This window comes from Fusarium solani, assembly GCF_023522795.1.
Source record: "Fusarium solani strain SB1 chromosome Unknown bctg00000011, whole genome shotgun sequence".
Lineage (NCBI taxonomy): Eukaryota > Fungi > Ascomycota > Sordariomycetes > Hypocreales > Nectriaceae > Fusarium > Fusarium solani.
Window position 1 is genome coordinate 2033433 of NW_027072149.1, and position 17121 is coordinate 2050553.

Sequence of the window (17121 nt, forward strand, 5' to 3'; positions counted from 1 at the left end):
AATATTATGGATTCTATATCAGAATTCTCCTTTAGATCGTTAATCCTCACGTTGTAGGGCAGAAGCCAGTGAATGGCTTGATTCTTCATGCCTAGGGACGGGAATGCTATGGTCTAAAGTTCTAGGAAGACCCACCAGGCTGGTCCTTGAACGAACAAGCCCGGACGGGCCATCGGCCACAATAGTAAATACACAGTTACTAATACATAACGGCCTCAAAACCCCATGCTGTAAAGCACCATAACTATAGAGCGAGCATTCCTCCTCATAAAGCAAACCATAGTCCATTCCTGAGATTAAGCGATCCTTAGCACGGTTCGTGTAGTAGGGATGATGGTTAAGAACGTCGTCAAATCTGTTGGTCCTTCTGGGTTCGACCACTCAAAGTGACCGAAACACTCCCAAAACTCAGCCTTCTTATGAAATACCAAGACGTAGAGTGTCTGCCCTTTCCATGAAGGTATCGGTACTCCAACAAGGCCCCCCTGTTGTGGTTGATCAGGACCGCAGCTCGGTGTCTTAGACAAGGGATAAAAGGGGCCAGTCACATCACCAGTCACCCTGAGACTGGTCTCGGCATCTGATCCAGGGCTCCTCATTAATCCCCGGCCATCATCATCAGGCTCATTATGAACCTCCTCGACTTGCAATGGAAATGAAGGAGAGTCGAGAATTAATATTCGAAGATGGTCCTGGCTGCCATTGTCTCCCAGCATATGGTCCAATTGTGACCATTCCGTCCTGGTCCCATCAGGCGATTCAAACGAAATGATGGTGTTTTTGTTGCCACTGAAATACCCATCTATGGTGCTGGCATATTTTGAGTCGACACGCCCTGTCCACCCAGCCCATGACCATGAAGGGAACTTATCACGACGGCCGGCCGGCGTCTCAAGCGTCCAACAGATGCCAGCTTGGAAAGAGCCACGAGAGTGTTCCAGCTCGTTGTTAATGAAACCACGGTATGTATTTACCGGAATACCCCAGACGTTATGTACCGACTTTTCCTTGGCGAAGGCACTAAAAATCCCTTGGAAGGCATTCAGAATGTCGTCTTCGTTACCGAGTTTTCGGTGGGTGTACTCGTGGATCCTATCTCCTACATGGTGGGGCAATACGTTAGACTTCATGCGGGCAAGTATCTTGTCCTCCCCAACGGAGCCCATCAGGCGAGCATGTACGTTGAATGCTTGGTAGTAGCCGGATAGCCCGCACTGAAAATAGACTTGCTGCTCAGTAAATACAAGACGTCGAGCCGAGAGAATGTCTTCCTGGTATGTCCAGCCGCGAGTCGACCATACCGATGCCGAGACGTCATCTCGGAGCGAGCCTGAACCGAATGTCCAGGTGAGTGTCCGGTTTCCAACCCTGGCGTGTGGTCGGCGAATCTCGAGAGGCCGACTTACTCCGGGAAGGCCGTAGCGTGGATCGGAGCCTGCCGCGGCGATGATGGTCATTTGAGCCGATCCATAGATTCCTGCCATGAGTCGAATCTGGCGACGTTTGTCTTCCTCATCATCCTGGCGGATGCAGTATTTGTCGACCCATAGGTAACGAAATCCGATTTTTTGGGCGACGACAATGCTGTCTCTGACGGTCGGTGGGAGATCTGTGAGAGGCTCGTCGTGGGCCGGTTGGCGATACTGTAGGTCTACTAGTTGCCCCCAGACGTAACTCAGGGCCAAGAATGGGGGACATGGGCTCCCAAGACTAGCAGCCTCGACAACAAGGCGAGTCTCGCAGTCGATAAAACGAATTGGCCATTCCGAATCAACCTTTGAAGGCGAGCATGTGTCAAAGATCCTGTGCCCGTTTTCGCAGAAATAGAGCCAACCTCGAATCCGGGAATAATCAATGGCCTCCGGGTCGAGAGATCTTGGACCAACGTGTCCCTCCCTCCAAGATGATGGGGTATTGACAGCCTCCGAAATGTATCCTTTCTTGCGCAAGAATACCCCAATGCTGCCAATATCGGACCTTGGCAGAATGCTAAGCATTGTAGTATCGGACTGAGAGCTTTCCACGTTGTCAGGGGGCTGTTTGAGTATGCCCTCCCCGGAAACGGAGCACAATATGCCATCCCCCCAATTGTCTCCGCAGTATTGGGCAAACAGTTGGCACAATCCACAATCACCCGGTGGTAGACGTTCTAGGCTCATGAGTGGGACGATCCTGTCGCTAGGGGAATATTGCTGAGATAAGATTGCGTCGAAATTGATAGATTTGCAACGCTCGCAAAGGGAGTCGGGATCCTTCGGCGCCTGAGTGTTCATGATGCTGGTGGTCTGTGGGGAGATTGTAGCTCGATTTAGGTAGGATCTAGTCCCAACTAAGACGGGATAGGATTCAGCGGGGTAATCTAGCGTGATACTGGCTTCCGTGATACTGGGGCCGTGTAGAGTATGGATGCGAAAAAAGAAATGGTGTCAGAAGTCAGCCTTGTTGGGCACCAACTACGTGAGCAATACCCTCGTCCTTAGTCATCCGAAAGCATGCCGCGTACTAACGCATCGGTCTGTGGCGCAGCGTTGCCATTATTATTGGCTTTGCCGTTCCCTTCCTTATTGTCAACGGTAGTGCTGTAGACTTGGTGCCCGGGAACATAATACATCGGTGATCATAACACAATGGGTGGCTTCTTAAGGTGGATTAGCTCTTTCTGCGAAAATTGGCAATTCTAGGCACCGGTAAATCCCCGAGTAGGTGAGATCGCGTTGCTCAATATTTGACCAGAGATCGCAGTGGCACATCTCCCGGGCCTCATCCAAGTTCAGTGCCGATCCCGGTCGGACACTCGGGGTAAGTACCGGGAAACGAAGGATAGGGGCGTGTCACTTTTCATCCATCCCAACTCCATTTCAAGAACAGAGTGTAACTACGTTCTCGAGCTTCCTATTCTAGATTAAAACCGGGATAATTAACGGCATAGCTCCGTTTGAAGACTAGAATATATCTCTGGACAAGAGCAATTTACATTTTCCATTTCAAGAATGAACTGCAAGTCGCTATTAATGCAAGGGTTATTCCTCATCCACATTGTTCCCCATGTTTCTTTCGGATACATGCCTTAGGCGAGCCACGGTTGGCCTGCTAGTCGCACTTTCCACCACCATCATTCCCATCAACGCTGTTGTTCAACCAAGTCAGAATAACCTACAACTTTTCCCCTTGCCCAAAGAAGTCACCAAATCGGATCTCTTCCAGGTCAAAGTTCGATCACTAGCTAAACATGCTCGAAAAGAGTGGGAGTCTCTTGATCTCATAAGCGCCAAGGTCAACGAAGTGAACCAGACGACTGGACAGACTCTGTCTTATGACACGTCTGTAGGCCTTCTTGACTTTAATGGTCCCATCGAACTCTCTATTCAACCATCCGAGAAGGCGTATCCATCTATCGAGACGGTCAGAGTTCGCCCACTTTCATACAACCTCAAGGCGGATGTTCACGGTCGCACTATCAAGTTGGTTCTCAACAAACCGGCCAACTTGGTAGTCGAGGTCAACGGCGATGTTTTCAGGGTTCTGCATCTGTTTTCAGATGAGATCCAAAAAGACACCATTAGTCAGGACGAGGCCAAAAAAGACTCTTCGGTTCTCTACTATGGCGCCGGATATCACGAACTAAAGGACAAAGTCAACATCACTTCGGGCCAGACAGTCTATCTCGCTCCTGGGTCTTTCGTCAAGGGAGGCTTCAATTTCCAGAACGCATCGGACGCAGCCATCCTTGGGCGCGGGGTGCTTTACAAGAGCCCTTACGATGCAATCACTATCAACTATTCGAAGAATATTCGTGTCCAAGGCGTGACGGTTATCAACCCTGGCCATTATTCTGTCATGATGGGCTCGAGTGATGGCATCACCGTCTCCGGCCTCAGGTCAATAAGTGCGGTGCAATGGGGGGATGGCATCGATGTATTCTGTTGTCAGAATGTGGTGCTTGAAAAACTCTTCATGCGCAACTCGGATGATTGCGTGGCCATGTATCAACACCGCTGGGACTACTATGGCGACTCCAAAAACCTTACTCTCCGGGATTCATCTCTGTGGGCTGACCTAGCTCATCCAATCCATCTTGGCCTACATGGAAATACTGTTACTCCTGAAACCATGGAGGATGTCACCATCTCGAACATCGACATCCTCGACCACCGGGAGCCGCAGGTTGATTATCAAGGATGCCTAGCAATCAACGTCGCCGACGAGAATCTTCTCAAGAATATCGTTTTCCAAGACATTCGCGTTGAGGACTTTCGGCTTGGCTCGCTTCTCAGCTTCAAAGTGCTCTACAACTCAAAGTACAGTTCAGGGCCTGGACGGGGTCTTCACAATGTCACTGTCAAGAATCTGTTGTACAATGGGAAAGGCGGTAATCTTCCTGCGATAGCGGGATATGATGAAGATCGCAGGGTCGAGTTTGTTGACTTTCAAGGATTGGAAATCAATGGCGGGCATGTATGGGATGGTATGCGAAAGCCCGGGTGGTATTCCACGTCTGATTTCGTCCCGCTCTATGTAGGCAGTCATGTGGTTAACTTAACTTACTCCGCGTGAGAATGATTATCAGGAAATGAGACACATTTAGCCATCATGTTTTGAAACTGCTATGCACTGATAATTACCTCAACAGATAGGTAACACCGGTATCCATTGGCAAACATCAGATATTCCCTTTAGCCTAGACACTACGCCTTAAGATTCCACAAGCGTAAGCCCCGTTACAGTTTATCTTGCGCGTTGGAAATACAACCGTCACAAGAGAACCCCAAACTTTTCGCAGGAACTCATTTCCCGCAACTGTATACTTCCATACGGATCATCGATCTTGGTCACATGGTTCGTTAGATGAAAGATTCTAGCAAGGCTCTTCAAATTCGTCACAATGAACGAGATATAATAATCAGTCCGGAAACCCAAGCTCACGGCCTCATTCCACCGGTTCACCAAACTTTGTCTGTATCGTATTCTTACGCCTCGAGGCGATACAACAACGTTCCAAAACCAAGCTGATCATAGCCGCCGCTCGTGGTTCCATAGTCGCCTCCTCCGCCCTCAGCTCCACCACTTTTCTCAAGCACAAGGTCCCGGTAAGCCCTAGTCCATTTAACATCGCGACCCTTGATCGAGCCGTAATGAGCAACAAAGAGTTCAGCCATCGGCCTGATAGTGCCACGACCGGAACTGCTAATCTCGGTTTGCGTACCATGCACTGCGTTGACGTAGGTAGAGAATGGAACATCTTCGCCAACGTTGTACTTGGATACGTACTCCATTCTAGGATTGCATAGTTAGTTCATACTCGCTGTAGTAATTAATAGTGAATGAAAGGCGGCTTACCCAGTAAGAATTCTATTCTCCAAGTATCCAAACAGATCTTCACCTTGGTTATGGGCCTGCTGAGCAATCACGCCTAGCAAGGCGAAGTCGAGGGTGGCGTGGCCCTGGTCCCTGCCTGCTTCCTGATTCTGCCCCAACTTCTTGCCAGTCCCTTCTTCTACATGAATATACCAGATCGCTTTCTCAATAGCTCCGTTTCCTTGGCCGTGCTTGAAGTATTCGATCGCTTCGTCCCAGATGGTATGATTGTCGGCTAGGACGCCAATGCTCATCATACTTGCAATGTTGCAAAGGTCCCAGTTTGCCCAGTAGTTGTCGATATCGGCACCATTGTGTTCAGTTAAGAATCGTCGGTTCATAGGATAGAATATGCGAAGGAGCATAGAGGTTGCTGCTTCGAGGCCGTTCCAGCCGGGATAAGAGCGGAGAATCTCTGCCACGTTTGCAAACTGGTAGCCGTAAAGGCCCGCAGCTAAGAACTTGTCGGAGCTACCCTGGATATCTGTGAGATTTACAGCCCAGGCATCGACGATGCGAGCAGCCGCTTCGGCAAAGTCTGGGTTTTGGGTGATCTTCCAACGGATAGAAAGAGCGTATGCTGAAGCAAGGTCCCGATACAGCAGAGCGTAATTCTCTGGGAGCTCCGGCGTGTTGCCTCTGACAAGAATCTCCTGAGGGCTCGGCTTGTAGTCTGGATTTGCACGTGCGACTAGCTTTTCCCATCCATCTGACCAAGGCGCCTCACCAGAATCAACAAACTTCTTAATGCGGCGGAAGTCTGCTTCAGAATGGAGAAGTCCTGGGTGGACAAACGTGCTGGAGGCTTTGTCCACAGCTCTGATAGCAGGTCCATGGCGTAGGTGCAGCGCTGACGCGGCAGATGCGACAATGCCAACAACGGCTAACAAAGAAATCTTCATGGTTCCGACACGAACATGAAAGAAAGCTTTGCAAAGTTTGAATGGCTTATATCAAAGGAGTGTTAATGCGAAAGCGTGGCAGCTTCCGGCTACTTTAATAACGAGCCTACCCTCAAGCATTCATGGTTGCTGGATTCAGGTATACTAATTAGACGGCGTTTCACTCCGTAAACGGGATGCATCGGCAAGACTGTCGGAGAAGATCAAGGGAACATTTTCCAACAGCGTAGCACCCGTAAATTAAAGGATCAACATATCAGGAGAGATCGTCAAGAGCTGCTACCCTTTGCGTCACGATCCCCGGACCGGTCATTGACCCGCGCCCAAGCTCCGTTTGGCATCCGGGGAGTTGGCCGTGTAATCCTCCGTAGTTCCGCTTAAGAGGGGGATAACTCTTTACAGTTGGAAGATTGGGAGGGTAAAGCCAGGTCACTCAAAGCAAGGACTTATGCTCAATTAAAGCAACCAATCAATTTCCAGCCTTTTTATTGCTATTTCTATCCAATAGAGCGTGCCCACGTCAATCACCACGGTGCTAACGGTTTGGCGTTTTGGTGGCTGGCTAACCGACCCCTCCATCAACTCTTATCGGAACCTCCAACCCCATCCACTAACTCAACTCTGCCTATACTAAATCCCAGCACGCCTAACCGTGTGGCTTTCACACCTTCTACAAAGCACACAGCAGTGAATGGTCGCGTTGCCTGGCGCCCAGCAGAAATGCGGAATGGCCAACCTGCACTGCCAGCATGGGCAACGGCTAAAGGTTGGTAGTCGGAAGCGAGTCCATGCTAGCACGAGAAGGCCGATGACAGCAGGGAGGGCAATCAAGGCCAGGAACCTGTACTCAATATCTTTCTTCCCTGTGGTTTTTAGCGGGAGCTCTAACAGAGGGGCGGCGGTTACTTACTCGGCACGTTGGGTGGCTGAGGGAGATCTGCAGACCTAGTGTTAGAGGGGTCAAGACTCAGGGAGTGAATGCCAGCATACCTTTTTTCTTGGGCAGCGGCGATGGGAGAGAGAAGAGAACTTTTCTGTCTGTTGCTGATGCTGTTGCGATAGTACCAGTTGACACTGGGAAGGTACTGGTTGCCGTTGTGATACTTCCAGAGAAAACCGCAGTCGTTGACTCGCCCGCGGCGTGAACGCTGGAGGCGAAGAGCGCGACGAGGATAAACAGAAAGAGTTTCTTTGACAAAGGCATGACGAGATGCTACTGAAGCTGTAGAATCTGAGAAAATTTAGCTTGGTATTGAAGAGATTTCTTAGAGTTCCAAGACAATTAAGTACCCTTATCTGATGCCGCATCTAAAGGTGGTCGCGAGGCTCTCTCGTGAGGCTGCCATAGCCACCACCACAAAAAAACAATAGTTTAACAGCCCTCATGCAAGGCAATTACCGACGCTCAGACGCTAATGCCGGGCGTTCATCCCCTTGGGAATAGTCGTCGCCCAGGTGCTTCCAGTAGTCAACACATCTTGTATTAACCGACTGGCATGGCAGAATACGACATGTTCAGCTGGGGCTCAATTGATTGAATTGCGAACCGTGAGGCAACTTGAAGAGGTTTTCAGCCTCAGTGAGGCATATCGCGAGGGAATCTGGAGAAATCTAGAGGAGGGAAGGTTGGAGAGAAAAAGGCCCAAGGGACCGCTTGGTGTTACCCCTCTTCAAGCGATCATCTTTACTCTTGTACCACAACATGAACACTATGCTTGGCTTATCTTCCCTTGTATCACAATATGGGCCTTCACGGCACCTTCAAACTCTCTTTTTCTTCACCTTGATCCTTTCTGCAGCAGCTCTCAACTCTGGTGAAACCTGGTCCAAGGCCCAAACCTCATCTGCCTACAAGAACCTTCCTGAGTGCGCCAGAACCTGCATTGCCCAAGTCGACAACAGCTTGAGTTGTTGGAGTTATGGCTGCGTCTGCTCTGAGAATACTGTCGGCAAGAACTTTATTGACGGTGCCAACTATGTTCAGAAATGCGTCCGGGATGATTGTCCCGAGGGAAGCGAATCTGTCGTGAATAATGCTCTAGATGTGTTTCAGTCAATTTGTGAGGTTGAGTACTTTGAGTTTAGTGACTCGACCACTGCGACTGTTACTGCCACCATAGCCCCGACTGCTACACCCACATTCGACGGTAAAAACCCCATCTTCTGTCATCCGTCGCAAGATGCTTACTTGACCAGCCAGCAAGGTCGTCATGATTGACAAACCCGACGGCTCGTACAAGGCCCTTGATTCATGCGTCCGCTGGGTTCTCAACGGCTGCGACAGTCACAAAGACAACAAGGACAACTGCAAGCCCGCACGCCCAGGCAATCACGGCGATATCTGGACAGGCCTGGGTGCGTACCTCCAGTGCTCAACGGCCGAGTGCGTCTGCGGTGGCTCGCGGTTCTTCTACTCGTCGCAGAAGCTATACGAGCGCGCAGACCTTTACTGCAGTATTGGGTTTCCCTACGAAGGCAGTGACACTAATGAGGCGTTTCAGCTCACGTTGGGGATGCTGGCTGATTACTGCTCTACCGAGGGGTTTGTCCTAGGGAAGTGGATTATTACGCTGTTTGGGACAAAGAAGGAAACCGGTGAGTATCAATCCCTTGGAAACACAGGCTGGCAACTGATGGTATGTTTAGGAATGACTCAGGAAACCAAAGTTGCTATAGGATTTGGTGTACTTAGTGGAGTCCTGACAATTATCAGCATCGCGTTAACTTGCTGTACCTTGCGCAGGAAGGCGTAACCACAAGACTTGCTGTCGTGACTGCACTGGGTTGAAGGAAGAGCTGTAAAAGGAGGGTCCATGTGATAAAGGCCTCAAAAGAATCACAATATGTGGAACATAGGCAAGCCGGAATCGTATCAAAGTGCCACTGGTAGCTGAGTGATAAAAAATGCATCACCGACGCGCACCATTTTATAGACATGCCTACAAAAGAGTAGATTTGTAGGAAATCCAACCACTATTACCAAGTCAAAACCTCCTTCTGCGTCCCGCAACCAATATTCGCACAGATCATCTCATCCTGCTCACTCACTTGCGCGTCACAAGGCAACTTTTGCTTTGCCGGCCAGATTTCCTTGCCCTCGGATTTCTCCCGCTCATGATGCTCCGTAATGACCTTTCGAACGGTGCTTTGGAAAAACAGTGGCGCCTTCTCGTATTTGGGATGCAGCTGACCGTTGACGAAGACACCCCGGTCCAGGTTCTTCTGCGCGTTATTGCAAAGGACTTTATCCTCTGACATGACGCGCGCGTACATATCACTGATGAGCTTGAAATCGGTGTCGGACGAGTTCCTGTTTCTATAGATCTCGTATGCCATCCTGGAGCTTCTCGGCCCTGAGGGGAGGAACTTCTGGATCATGATGAAGTGCGGGCTAGTCTGTGTTAGGTAACGCGCTGTTTGAGCTCGCCGGCTGGATGAACTTACGAGACAACCATGGCAGAAATGGGGAAGTAGTAGGTACTGGCAGTGTAGAGTCCCTTTTCTATCTGCTCGGGCGTGGACACACAGTGATGTTGGATGTGGCCGTCTTTGGTGTCGCTGTCGAAGGACTCAAGATTGAGGAACTCGGGGATATCCGCGTGTGTCGTGGGGCAGTGATAACATTCGTTGAAGTTATCGGCCAGAATCTTCCAGTTGTAGTCACCGTCCAACTCGTAGGTATGATCAAGGTCATAGTCATCGAAGTTGTAAGCTTTGTACCGGTCTTGCTTGTCGACGTCCTTAAAGTGCCCCTCCCATGGCTCCTCTGGAACTTGGTTTGCATCCATATTCACCCAGATAAAGCCGTTGATGTCGACCTTGGTATGGATACGGAAGAGACCGTTCTGCTCCTTGTCAAACCCAGCCATCCCTTGATATCCAGGAGCTTTGGCTAGCTTGCCATTGAGTCCATACGACCAGCCATGATAGCGACAGGCCAGAATTTTGGCGTTTCCCGAACCTTCCTTCTCGATCACGGGGTATGCGCGGTGTCTGCAAACGTTGTGGAACGCGTTGATGTTGTTCTTCCGGTCACGAGTGATGATGAAGTCGAATCCTGCCAGCTCGTAGCGGAGCCAGTCACCGGGCTCCTTCAACCGCGAGCTGTGGGTGATGAAGAGCCATCGCTTAGAAAATATGGCTCGGCGCTCCAACTCGTACATATCTGGCGAGGTGTACCATGATGAGGGCAAGGCACGCACGGGTTCCTGGGGGGTTGCTTCCTTTGAGGAGTCCGGGGCGCCGTTGCCACCAAAGTTGAAGTAGTGCAGGGAGGAAGATGTCATGGCTGTAGTGAGAAGCACTCAGAGAAGAATCCACAGAGCTGCTGAGGAGTAGATGATGGCTTGGAAGATATCTTGGATTGCTTAGCCTGAGATATCTACCACTTTTTTATACGTCATGGGGCTGCTCAACACCACTCTTATCATGCTCCCAATCTTACAGTATCTTGCGGCTCCCTGTGCCGATAGCGAATAGAACGACGGCGTTTAGTCATTTGCGATGTGTCTGTGGCAGCTAAGGGGTCTCTCGTGGTAAAACCAATCGGGAGCGCGGGAGATCTCACCTTTTCAGCCCCAATCTCGGCTTCTATGCCGAGGGGGCGCGGGTCCTGACATTATGTGGCCGCTGATTGGAGCTAATCAGGAGTTGCATCGGTTTCAATTCCCGAACCTTGTCTGAGGCGACGCCTCTCAAGTGATACCCCGCGGTGGCGGCAGTCATATGCCGACTATGCATGTCTCCATCCATCAATGATGGGTTGACCCTCGTCAGACTTCACCTAAACAAGGCATTCGTTACGGGACAAGTTCCAAGACTGCAGATATTGGTCGGTCATGCGGACAGCCGTCCTCGGATATCCCGAGCATTGTTATCGGTATCGATGAGTGTATTGCCAAAGTTAGCAATGGCTCTCGCTTCATGCTCCCGTCCCTTTCCTCAATAAACACGTAGCATTGTCAAACTGGTGGTCTCGATATCTTTTTCCTGGCATGATTGCCACCTGTCAGCTTCGCGTTTCGTCATGGCACAAGTTTTTAGTCACGCAGATGTGCAACCTCACAACACCAAGGATGATCTCTATCTGATTATTCGCGGCAAGGTTTACAACGTTTCGTCATTTGTGGACGACCATCCGTACGTCTTTCCTTGTTCCCATCACCGGTCCTACAAGCTGGGACTGACATATACTCAACAGCGGCGGTTCAGATATCTTGCTCGAGGTCGCCGGGAAAGATGCCACCGAAGCCTACGATGATACCAGCCACTCTGAAGAGGCCGATGAGGTCCTGGACGATCTCCAAGTAGGCATTCTAAGCTCCGACTCCAGCTCAGCGCCGCAAGGGGCCAATCAGCCGGTCACCCAAGAATCTGCAGCGCAAGTCGCGACGAAGATTCTGCAACCGGATCGCTTCCAGGAGTTCAAACTCGTGGGAAAAAACATGGTCTCACACAATGTGGCTATGTAAGTTCGAACCTTGGCCTTCATATACTCGCTCCTGGCTAACTGATCTTTTTCAGATATCGCTTCAACCTCCCCAGTCCTGAGTCGATACTAGGTCTACCAGTCGGCCAGCACATTTCTATCTCTGCCCAGATTCCACAGCCTGATGGCACTAGTAAGGAGGTTATGCGCTCTTATACACCTATCTCTGGCGATGACCAGCCTGGTTGCTTCGACCTACTTATCAAGTCCTACCCTCAGGGAAATGTCTCCCGATATATAGATACGCTTGTTCCTGGCCAAACTATTCGCGTCCGTGGACCCAAGGGGTGTTTCGTTTATACCCCTAATATGGTCCGCCATTTTGGTATGATCGCTGGTGGCACTGGAATTACACCTATGCTGCAGATTATCAACGCGGTTGTCCGTGGTCGTGCGAGTGGCGATATAACTGAGGTGGATCTTATTTTCGCCAACGTGAACTCTGAGGATATCTTGCTGAAAGAGAGACTGGACGCGTTGGCAAAAGTCGACGCTGGTATCCGCATCCACTATGTCTTGAATAACCCACCCGCTGGCTGGACCGACGGCGTCGGATTTGTTGGAGCCGAGATGGTAACTGTGAGTACCTTTTTCTTCTTCTAAGTGCTGCCTCTCTTGTGACCGACTAACATTTATAGAAATGGCTTCCCAAGCCTAGTGACGATATCAAGATCCTGCTTTGTGGACCGCCTCCCATGGTCAGCGCTATGAAAAGAATCACAGAGAGCTTGGGATATAACGCGGCTCGGCCCGCCAGTAAGTTGGAGGACCAGGTCTTTGCATTCTAAGCCGCAATCCCTTGGCCAGTGTAGGACGCAGCTGGCTCAGTGATATCTGAGTACCTATGTTTAGTACTATTTAATTAGGATAGCAAATGATATCTAAAAGGCAGGGTCTTTCGGGCCTGGGTTACACATTTCGTGCTAAGTTAATAGCTATTAATCTGATAGATTAAACTGGCTCATATAGGCTATAATAGGAGTGCTCCCATGCGCTACGAAGGGTCATAATGACAATGTATTTTGTTTCAGGTGAGCCAGCATGGCTTGTCTAGTGTGTGATTATGGGTTATCGCATTTGTTGAATTCCGTTTGGTGCTACATTAGTCACCCCGGCATTGGAATAGTTGGGCAGCAAGTTGCGTAGATGCCTAAAAGTCCTTAGCAAGAAATGTCAGGGTTACAAAAACAGCATTCTCTTCTTATCGCTATTTAGGTACTAGCTGTCAGGACTCCATTATACCAATTAATCAGGCCAACCATACGGAGTACTATAATTCATATCCGCGGATCGGTATTTCCCCATGGACCTTGCTGAAGGTAAATTGTGCGATACATGCATCGCCGCCTTGAACGGCGAAACCAAGATCCAGGAATGGAAAGAGTACTTTGGCGAAATTGGCAACTTTCCTTTCGACAATTATCATCACAAGACTTATCGTGACTTTGTGGCGAGCAAAGACGACGGATGCTTCATCTGCACTTGGTTGTGGAACAAACTGCTACTTCCGCCTGAGACTAAAGATGGGGCTACTGGGCAATCTGCAATTCTGGATGGCTTTCAGATATACTGTCGAATTTATAAGCCAACTGTCAGATTCCATGTCGTGTGCCCCTGGGCTGCCGATATTGAACTCGAAGGTGTGTTTCTGCCATTTCTGGACTCCTTAGCAGGCTTGAATACGCACTCACAATTTTATCCGCCTAGTTTCCATGAATGAGAAAAGGGGATTCCCGTCACGTTCTGCTTCTGGCCGCCCAGGATCCCCGGCTCCGCCCGCTTGGACGAAACTTGATGATCAACCTTGGTCTTTTCTTGATGACAATATTGGGTCCGGCCAGTCTCTGCAGAAGATAAAGGACTGGATTTCTTCCTGCGCCATGAACCACAAATATTGCCTCCCGCTTGAAGGAACCTATTTCCCCACCAGGGTTATTGACGTCGATCAGGCTGGGGTTGGTTTCGTCCATCTTCGAAATAGGGACGAAGCCAAGGCCCAGCATGACGGCGACAACGGAGAGCCGCCTCGACAACGGGGAGTTTATCCCACCTACTGGACCCTTTCCCATCGCTGGGGCGACCCAAAACTGATCCCACAGCTCTTGCAGACCACGGAGTATCAGTTCCGGAACGGCATACCCATCGACGATTTGTCGCCGACTTTCCGTGACGCAGCCCTGCTCGTCCATCTTCTGGGTTATAGATACATATGGATCGACTCCCTATGTATTTTCCAAGACTCTCTTATCGAATGGCAGCGAGAGGCCAAGGCAATGGTCAATGTGTACCGCCATTCGTTGTGCAACATCTCGGCCGTTGCTGCGTCATCCGATCCCGGCAGAAGCAGGCTCTTTGTCAAGAGAAGACTTCAACCGAGGCTCCTGTTCCCCTTCAAGGCGAGCAGTAATCTGCTAGAGCGCAGTGGGAAAGTCATTGACGCACCATGGATTTTCTGGAACGACTCCCTCTGGGCTGATGAGATCGAGGGTGCTGCTCTGAGCACGCGTGGCTGGGTTGTACAGGAGCGATTCTTGGCCCCTCGCGTTCTTCACTTCACGGAGAATCAGATCTACTGGGAGTGTCTAGAGAGCAAGTGCTGCGAAGTGGATCCAACCGGGGAGCTCCTCGTCGTCGCCCAGGCGACAGGTTCACGTGAGACTGTCCCGACAGTTTACAAGAAAGCGAGGCTAGAACTTGCCAAGAGAGCAGAACTTTCAGAGAGGCTACGCACCCCCCGATTCACGGAAGACATGGGATCCTATTTCCACTCTCAGTGGGGTGACGTCGTCTCCCTCTACGCAAACTGCGCTCTCACAAAGGAGTCAGATAGGCTCATCGCCATGTCTGGCATTGCCAAGACGTTCCAAGAGGCCAACAACGACAAGTACTTGGCCGGTCTGTGGAAGAGAATGATCCATGTCGATCTTACGTGGACGACGAACGCAAGCGATGGTGCCGAGGTTCAGCGTAGTGAGTCGTATGCTCCGACTTGGAGCTGGGCTTCGGTCGTCGGGGGACATAAGAGACTTTCTATGTTGCACGAGAAGTACAGCCGCCTCCCCGAGCACCTTATAAAGCTCCTCGACGAACGGATCGTAACGGAGCCTCCGGGAGGTGATCCTACGGGGCTCCTCCGCTCAGCCGAGCTCGACATTAAGTGCATGCTGTATTATTACCGATGGATAACAGAGTCGAGCAAGTTTGCTGTGTACACAGATGCAGCAAGGACGCAGTGCTATTTCGAACAGGAGAAGAAAGCCCAAGACCTTCGCCTCGACACAACGGATCTGGTGCGAAAGTTTGCAGAGTCGGACAAGATGGAAGGCGTGTGCGTACCACTATGCGGAGCCTACCAAGGATACGGAGGGGGTACCAACGTGTATCTCATGCTGGAGCATGATTCAGGGACCAGGTTCAGACGTATTGGAGTTTTCCGAGCGGGAGAAATTGGTAAATGGATCAGCGAATGGTCCGGTGAAGGCACACGCATTACACTTGTATAGGTGAATCGCAGTCAGTTAGTCTAGGATACCAAACTCGGAAATCCGGAGTTCGCATTCATCAATCCAGGACCGCATTGTCCATCTCGTTCCGGTCCTTCCGTTCCCACTAGATATGGATATGAAAGGAATGCAGGATACGACATCTACTCAATTCAACTCGAAACCAACAGCCCACCGATGTGCCAAGCCGCCAAGACTCAGCTATCCCAATTCCTGATTTCCCCATCCTCAATATTCTGATCACCTGGACCATCGTCGCTGGCTGAACATGGCGCTGAGCACACGCCCCAATGTCAGCCCACAACAGCGCCTCTGGGATGCTTTGGCCAACTAGAAATGCAATCTAACACAGGTGGTCTGACCACATTCTGAAGCTCATATTTGGCGTCCTCTTTCGATTCCCCCTTTACCAGTACTTTCTCAATAATGACATTCTTATCGTCAGAATCGTCAAGATGGACTACGTATCTTGGTTGTCGCCTGGCAACCTCTTATCAATCCTCCCCCAACTCCCGCATTTTACTCTTCCTATTTTAGTGCTTGTAGCATTTTGTTGTCCCCCATTTCATGGCCGCGGCGTCGTTTTCGTGACTCTCATCGTCCTAAATGATGTCGCGTGTACCATTTCTCCATGGCCGCCGAACACCGGCGCAACGCGCGCGATGCGCTACGGCATGGCGGGATCGTGGTTGCTTGTCCTTCCGGCTGTCGAGAGGTTGCTCTTACATGTGCCGGAGCGGGACTTTTGGCTTGTTGATCAGCAGGGTGAGGTAAATAACGGACACCCGAAGGAGTGGACGTGGGACAAGGTTCAATGGGCTACGAAGCTGGTTACTTCTTCTCGAGGCGTCGGCTGGAATTTCGGCCATCGCAAGGTCAACGATGCGCGATCTACCATGAAGGCGCAGAAGCTCGACAAGCGAAAATTTGTTTTAGCCAGAATGCCAAGAGCGATCCTGTCATACGTGGTCTTGGATGCGGTCATTCACACTGCCCAGAGCGCCGCCATTCCACATTCCTGGTCATGGGAAATGGACGACCTCAAACAAATTGTGTTCGTCGAGCTCCTCCTGGGTCTCTCGCTATATACGACCATGACCCTGCAGTATGAGGTCGCGGCAATGATGGCCGTTGGCGTGGCTGGAGGCCAACCAGAGGTGAGTCTAATGTGTCTATTTCCTCTCATTGTGCTAAATATTCAAGGACTGGCCGCCACTTTTCGGAAACATCGCGGACTGCTACACAGTTGGCAATGTCTGGGGGAAGTATTGGCACGGCTATATCCGCCAGGTAAGCCCATTAACTACGCAGTCCATCTTCCATATTCCACCGATTCTAACATCTTCAAGCCCGCCCTCGGCATCAGCCGTGTGATCGTCAAGCACCTCTGCATTCCACCTAGGTCACCACATGCCTACTTTATTCACCTCATCACTGCCTTTTTCATCAGTGGCTTCTTCCATTTCCTCAGCCTCTCCGTCATATGTGAGGGCTATGTTGAACCAATGACCCTCGCTCTCAACATGGGATTATTCTTTATAATTCAACCATTCGGCACCATGGTCGAATACGCCGTTATTCAGCTATGTCAGGGCACGAGATGGTCTGAATACCTTATCACGAGAACGGACAGTGAGAGATCAGTTTTCGATGGTGTCCCACAACTGCTTGTGCGTACGTTGGGATATGTCTGGGTTTTCTGCTGGTTTATTTGGACTGGTTGGTGGTTTGTCGAGGTCTATGCTGCGATTGGAGTTCTGGAATGGTCAATGCCAATTTCACTTTGGCCAGTCGAGAATAAGGGAATCTAAGAACTGGAACGGTGGAATAGGGCATATCGGCATCAAAGTCAAACTTCTGGCCGCTTTTTAGA

General features: G+C 50.4%; 7 protein-coding genes across 7 annotated transcripts; 4 read left to right on the plus strand and 3 right to left on the minus strand.

Moving 5' to 3' along the window:
• Nucleotides 1–296: 296 nt before the first annotated feature.
• MRS44_015772 (uncharacterized protein) lies at nt 297–2273 on the minus strand (the record flags this gene model as incomplete). Its single annotated transcript, XM_046276773.2, has 1 exon — nt 297–2273. One exon carries the CDS (start codon nt 2271–2273, stop codon nt 297–299), a length of 1977 nt encoding a protein of 658 aa, XP_046130082.2.
• A 772-nt stretch (nt 2274–3045) lies between these two features.
• On the plus strand, nt 3046–4696 carry MRS44_015773 (uncharacterized protein; the record flags this gene model as incomplete). The annotated part of the gene is made up of 2 exons (XM_065619347.1): nt 3046–4515; nt 4631–4696. 2 exons carry the CDS (start codon nt 3046–3048, stop codon nt 4694–4696), a joined length of 1536 nt encoding a protein of 511 aa, XP_065475419.1.
• Nucleotides 4697–4967: 271 nt separating this feature from the next.
• On the minus strand, nt 4968–7461 carry MRS44_015774 (uncharacterized protein; the record flags this gene model as incomplete). Its single annotated transcript, XM_065619348.1, has 5 exons — nt 4968–5274; nt 5338–6283; nt 6925–7017; nt 7168–7194; nt 7248–7461. The coding sequence occupies 5 exons, from the start codon at nt 7459–7461 to the stop codon at nt 4968–4970; spliced, it is 1587 nt and encodes a 528-aa protein (XP_065475420.1).
• Nucleotides 7462–7959: 498 nt separating this feature from the next.
• MRS44_015775 (uncharacterized protein) lies at nt 7960–9045 on the plus strand (the record flags this gene model as incomplete). Its single annotated transcript, XM_065619349.1, has 3 exons — nt 7960–8404; nt 8454–8893; nt 9001–9045. The coding sequence occupies 3 exons, from the start codon at nt 7960–7962 to the stop codon at nt 9043–9045; spliced, it is 930 nt and encodes a 309-aa protein (XP_065475421.1).
• Nucleotides 9046–9233: 188 nt separating this feature from the next.
• On the minus strand, nt 9234–10543 carry MRS44_015776 (uncharacterized protein; the record flags this gene model as incomplete). The annotated part of the gene is made up of 2 exons (XM_046282107.2): nt 9234–9648; nt 9702–10543. 2 exons carry the CDS (start codon nt 10541–10543, stop codon nt 9234–9236), a joined length of 1257 nt encoding a protein of 418 aa, XP_046130077.1.
• Nucleotides 10544–11283: 740 nt separating this feature from the next.
• Nucleotides 11284–12533, plus strand: MRS44_015777 (uncharacterized protein; the record flags this gene model as incomplete). The annotated part of the gene is made up of 4 exons (XM_046272870.2): nt 11284–11396; nt 11458–11724; nt 11781–12324; nt 12384–12533. 4 exons carry the CDS (start codon nt 11284–11286, stop codon nt 12531–12533), a joined length of 1074 nt encoding a protein of 357 aa, XP_046130076.2.
• A 515-nt stretch (nt 12534–13048) lies between these two features.
• On the plus strand, nt 13049–17120 carry MRS44_015778 (uncharacterized protein; the record flags this gene model as incomplete). Its single annotated transcript, XM_065619350.1, has 7 exons — nt 13049–13385; nt 13453–15195; nt 15249–15258; nt 15601–16405; nt 16452–16538; nt 16598–16922; nt 17080–17120. 7 exons carry the CDS (start codon nt 13049–13051, stop codon nt 17118–17120), a joined length of 3348 nt encoding a protein of 1115 aa, XP_065475422.1.
• Between the last annotated feature and the right edge of the window lies 1 nt (nt 17121).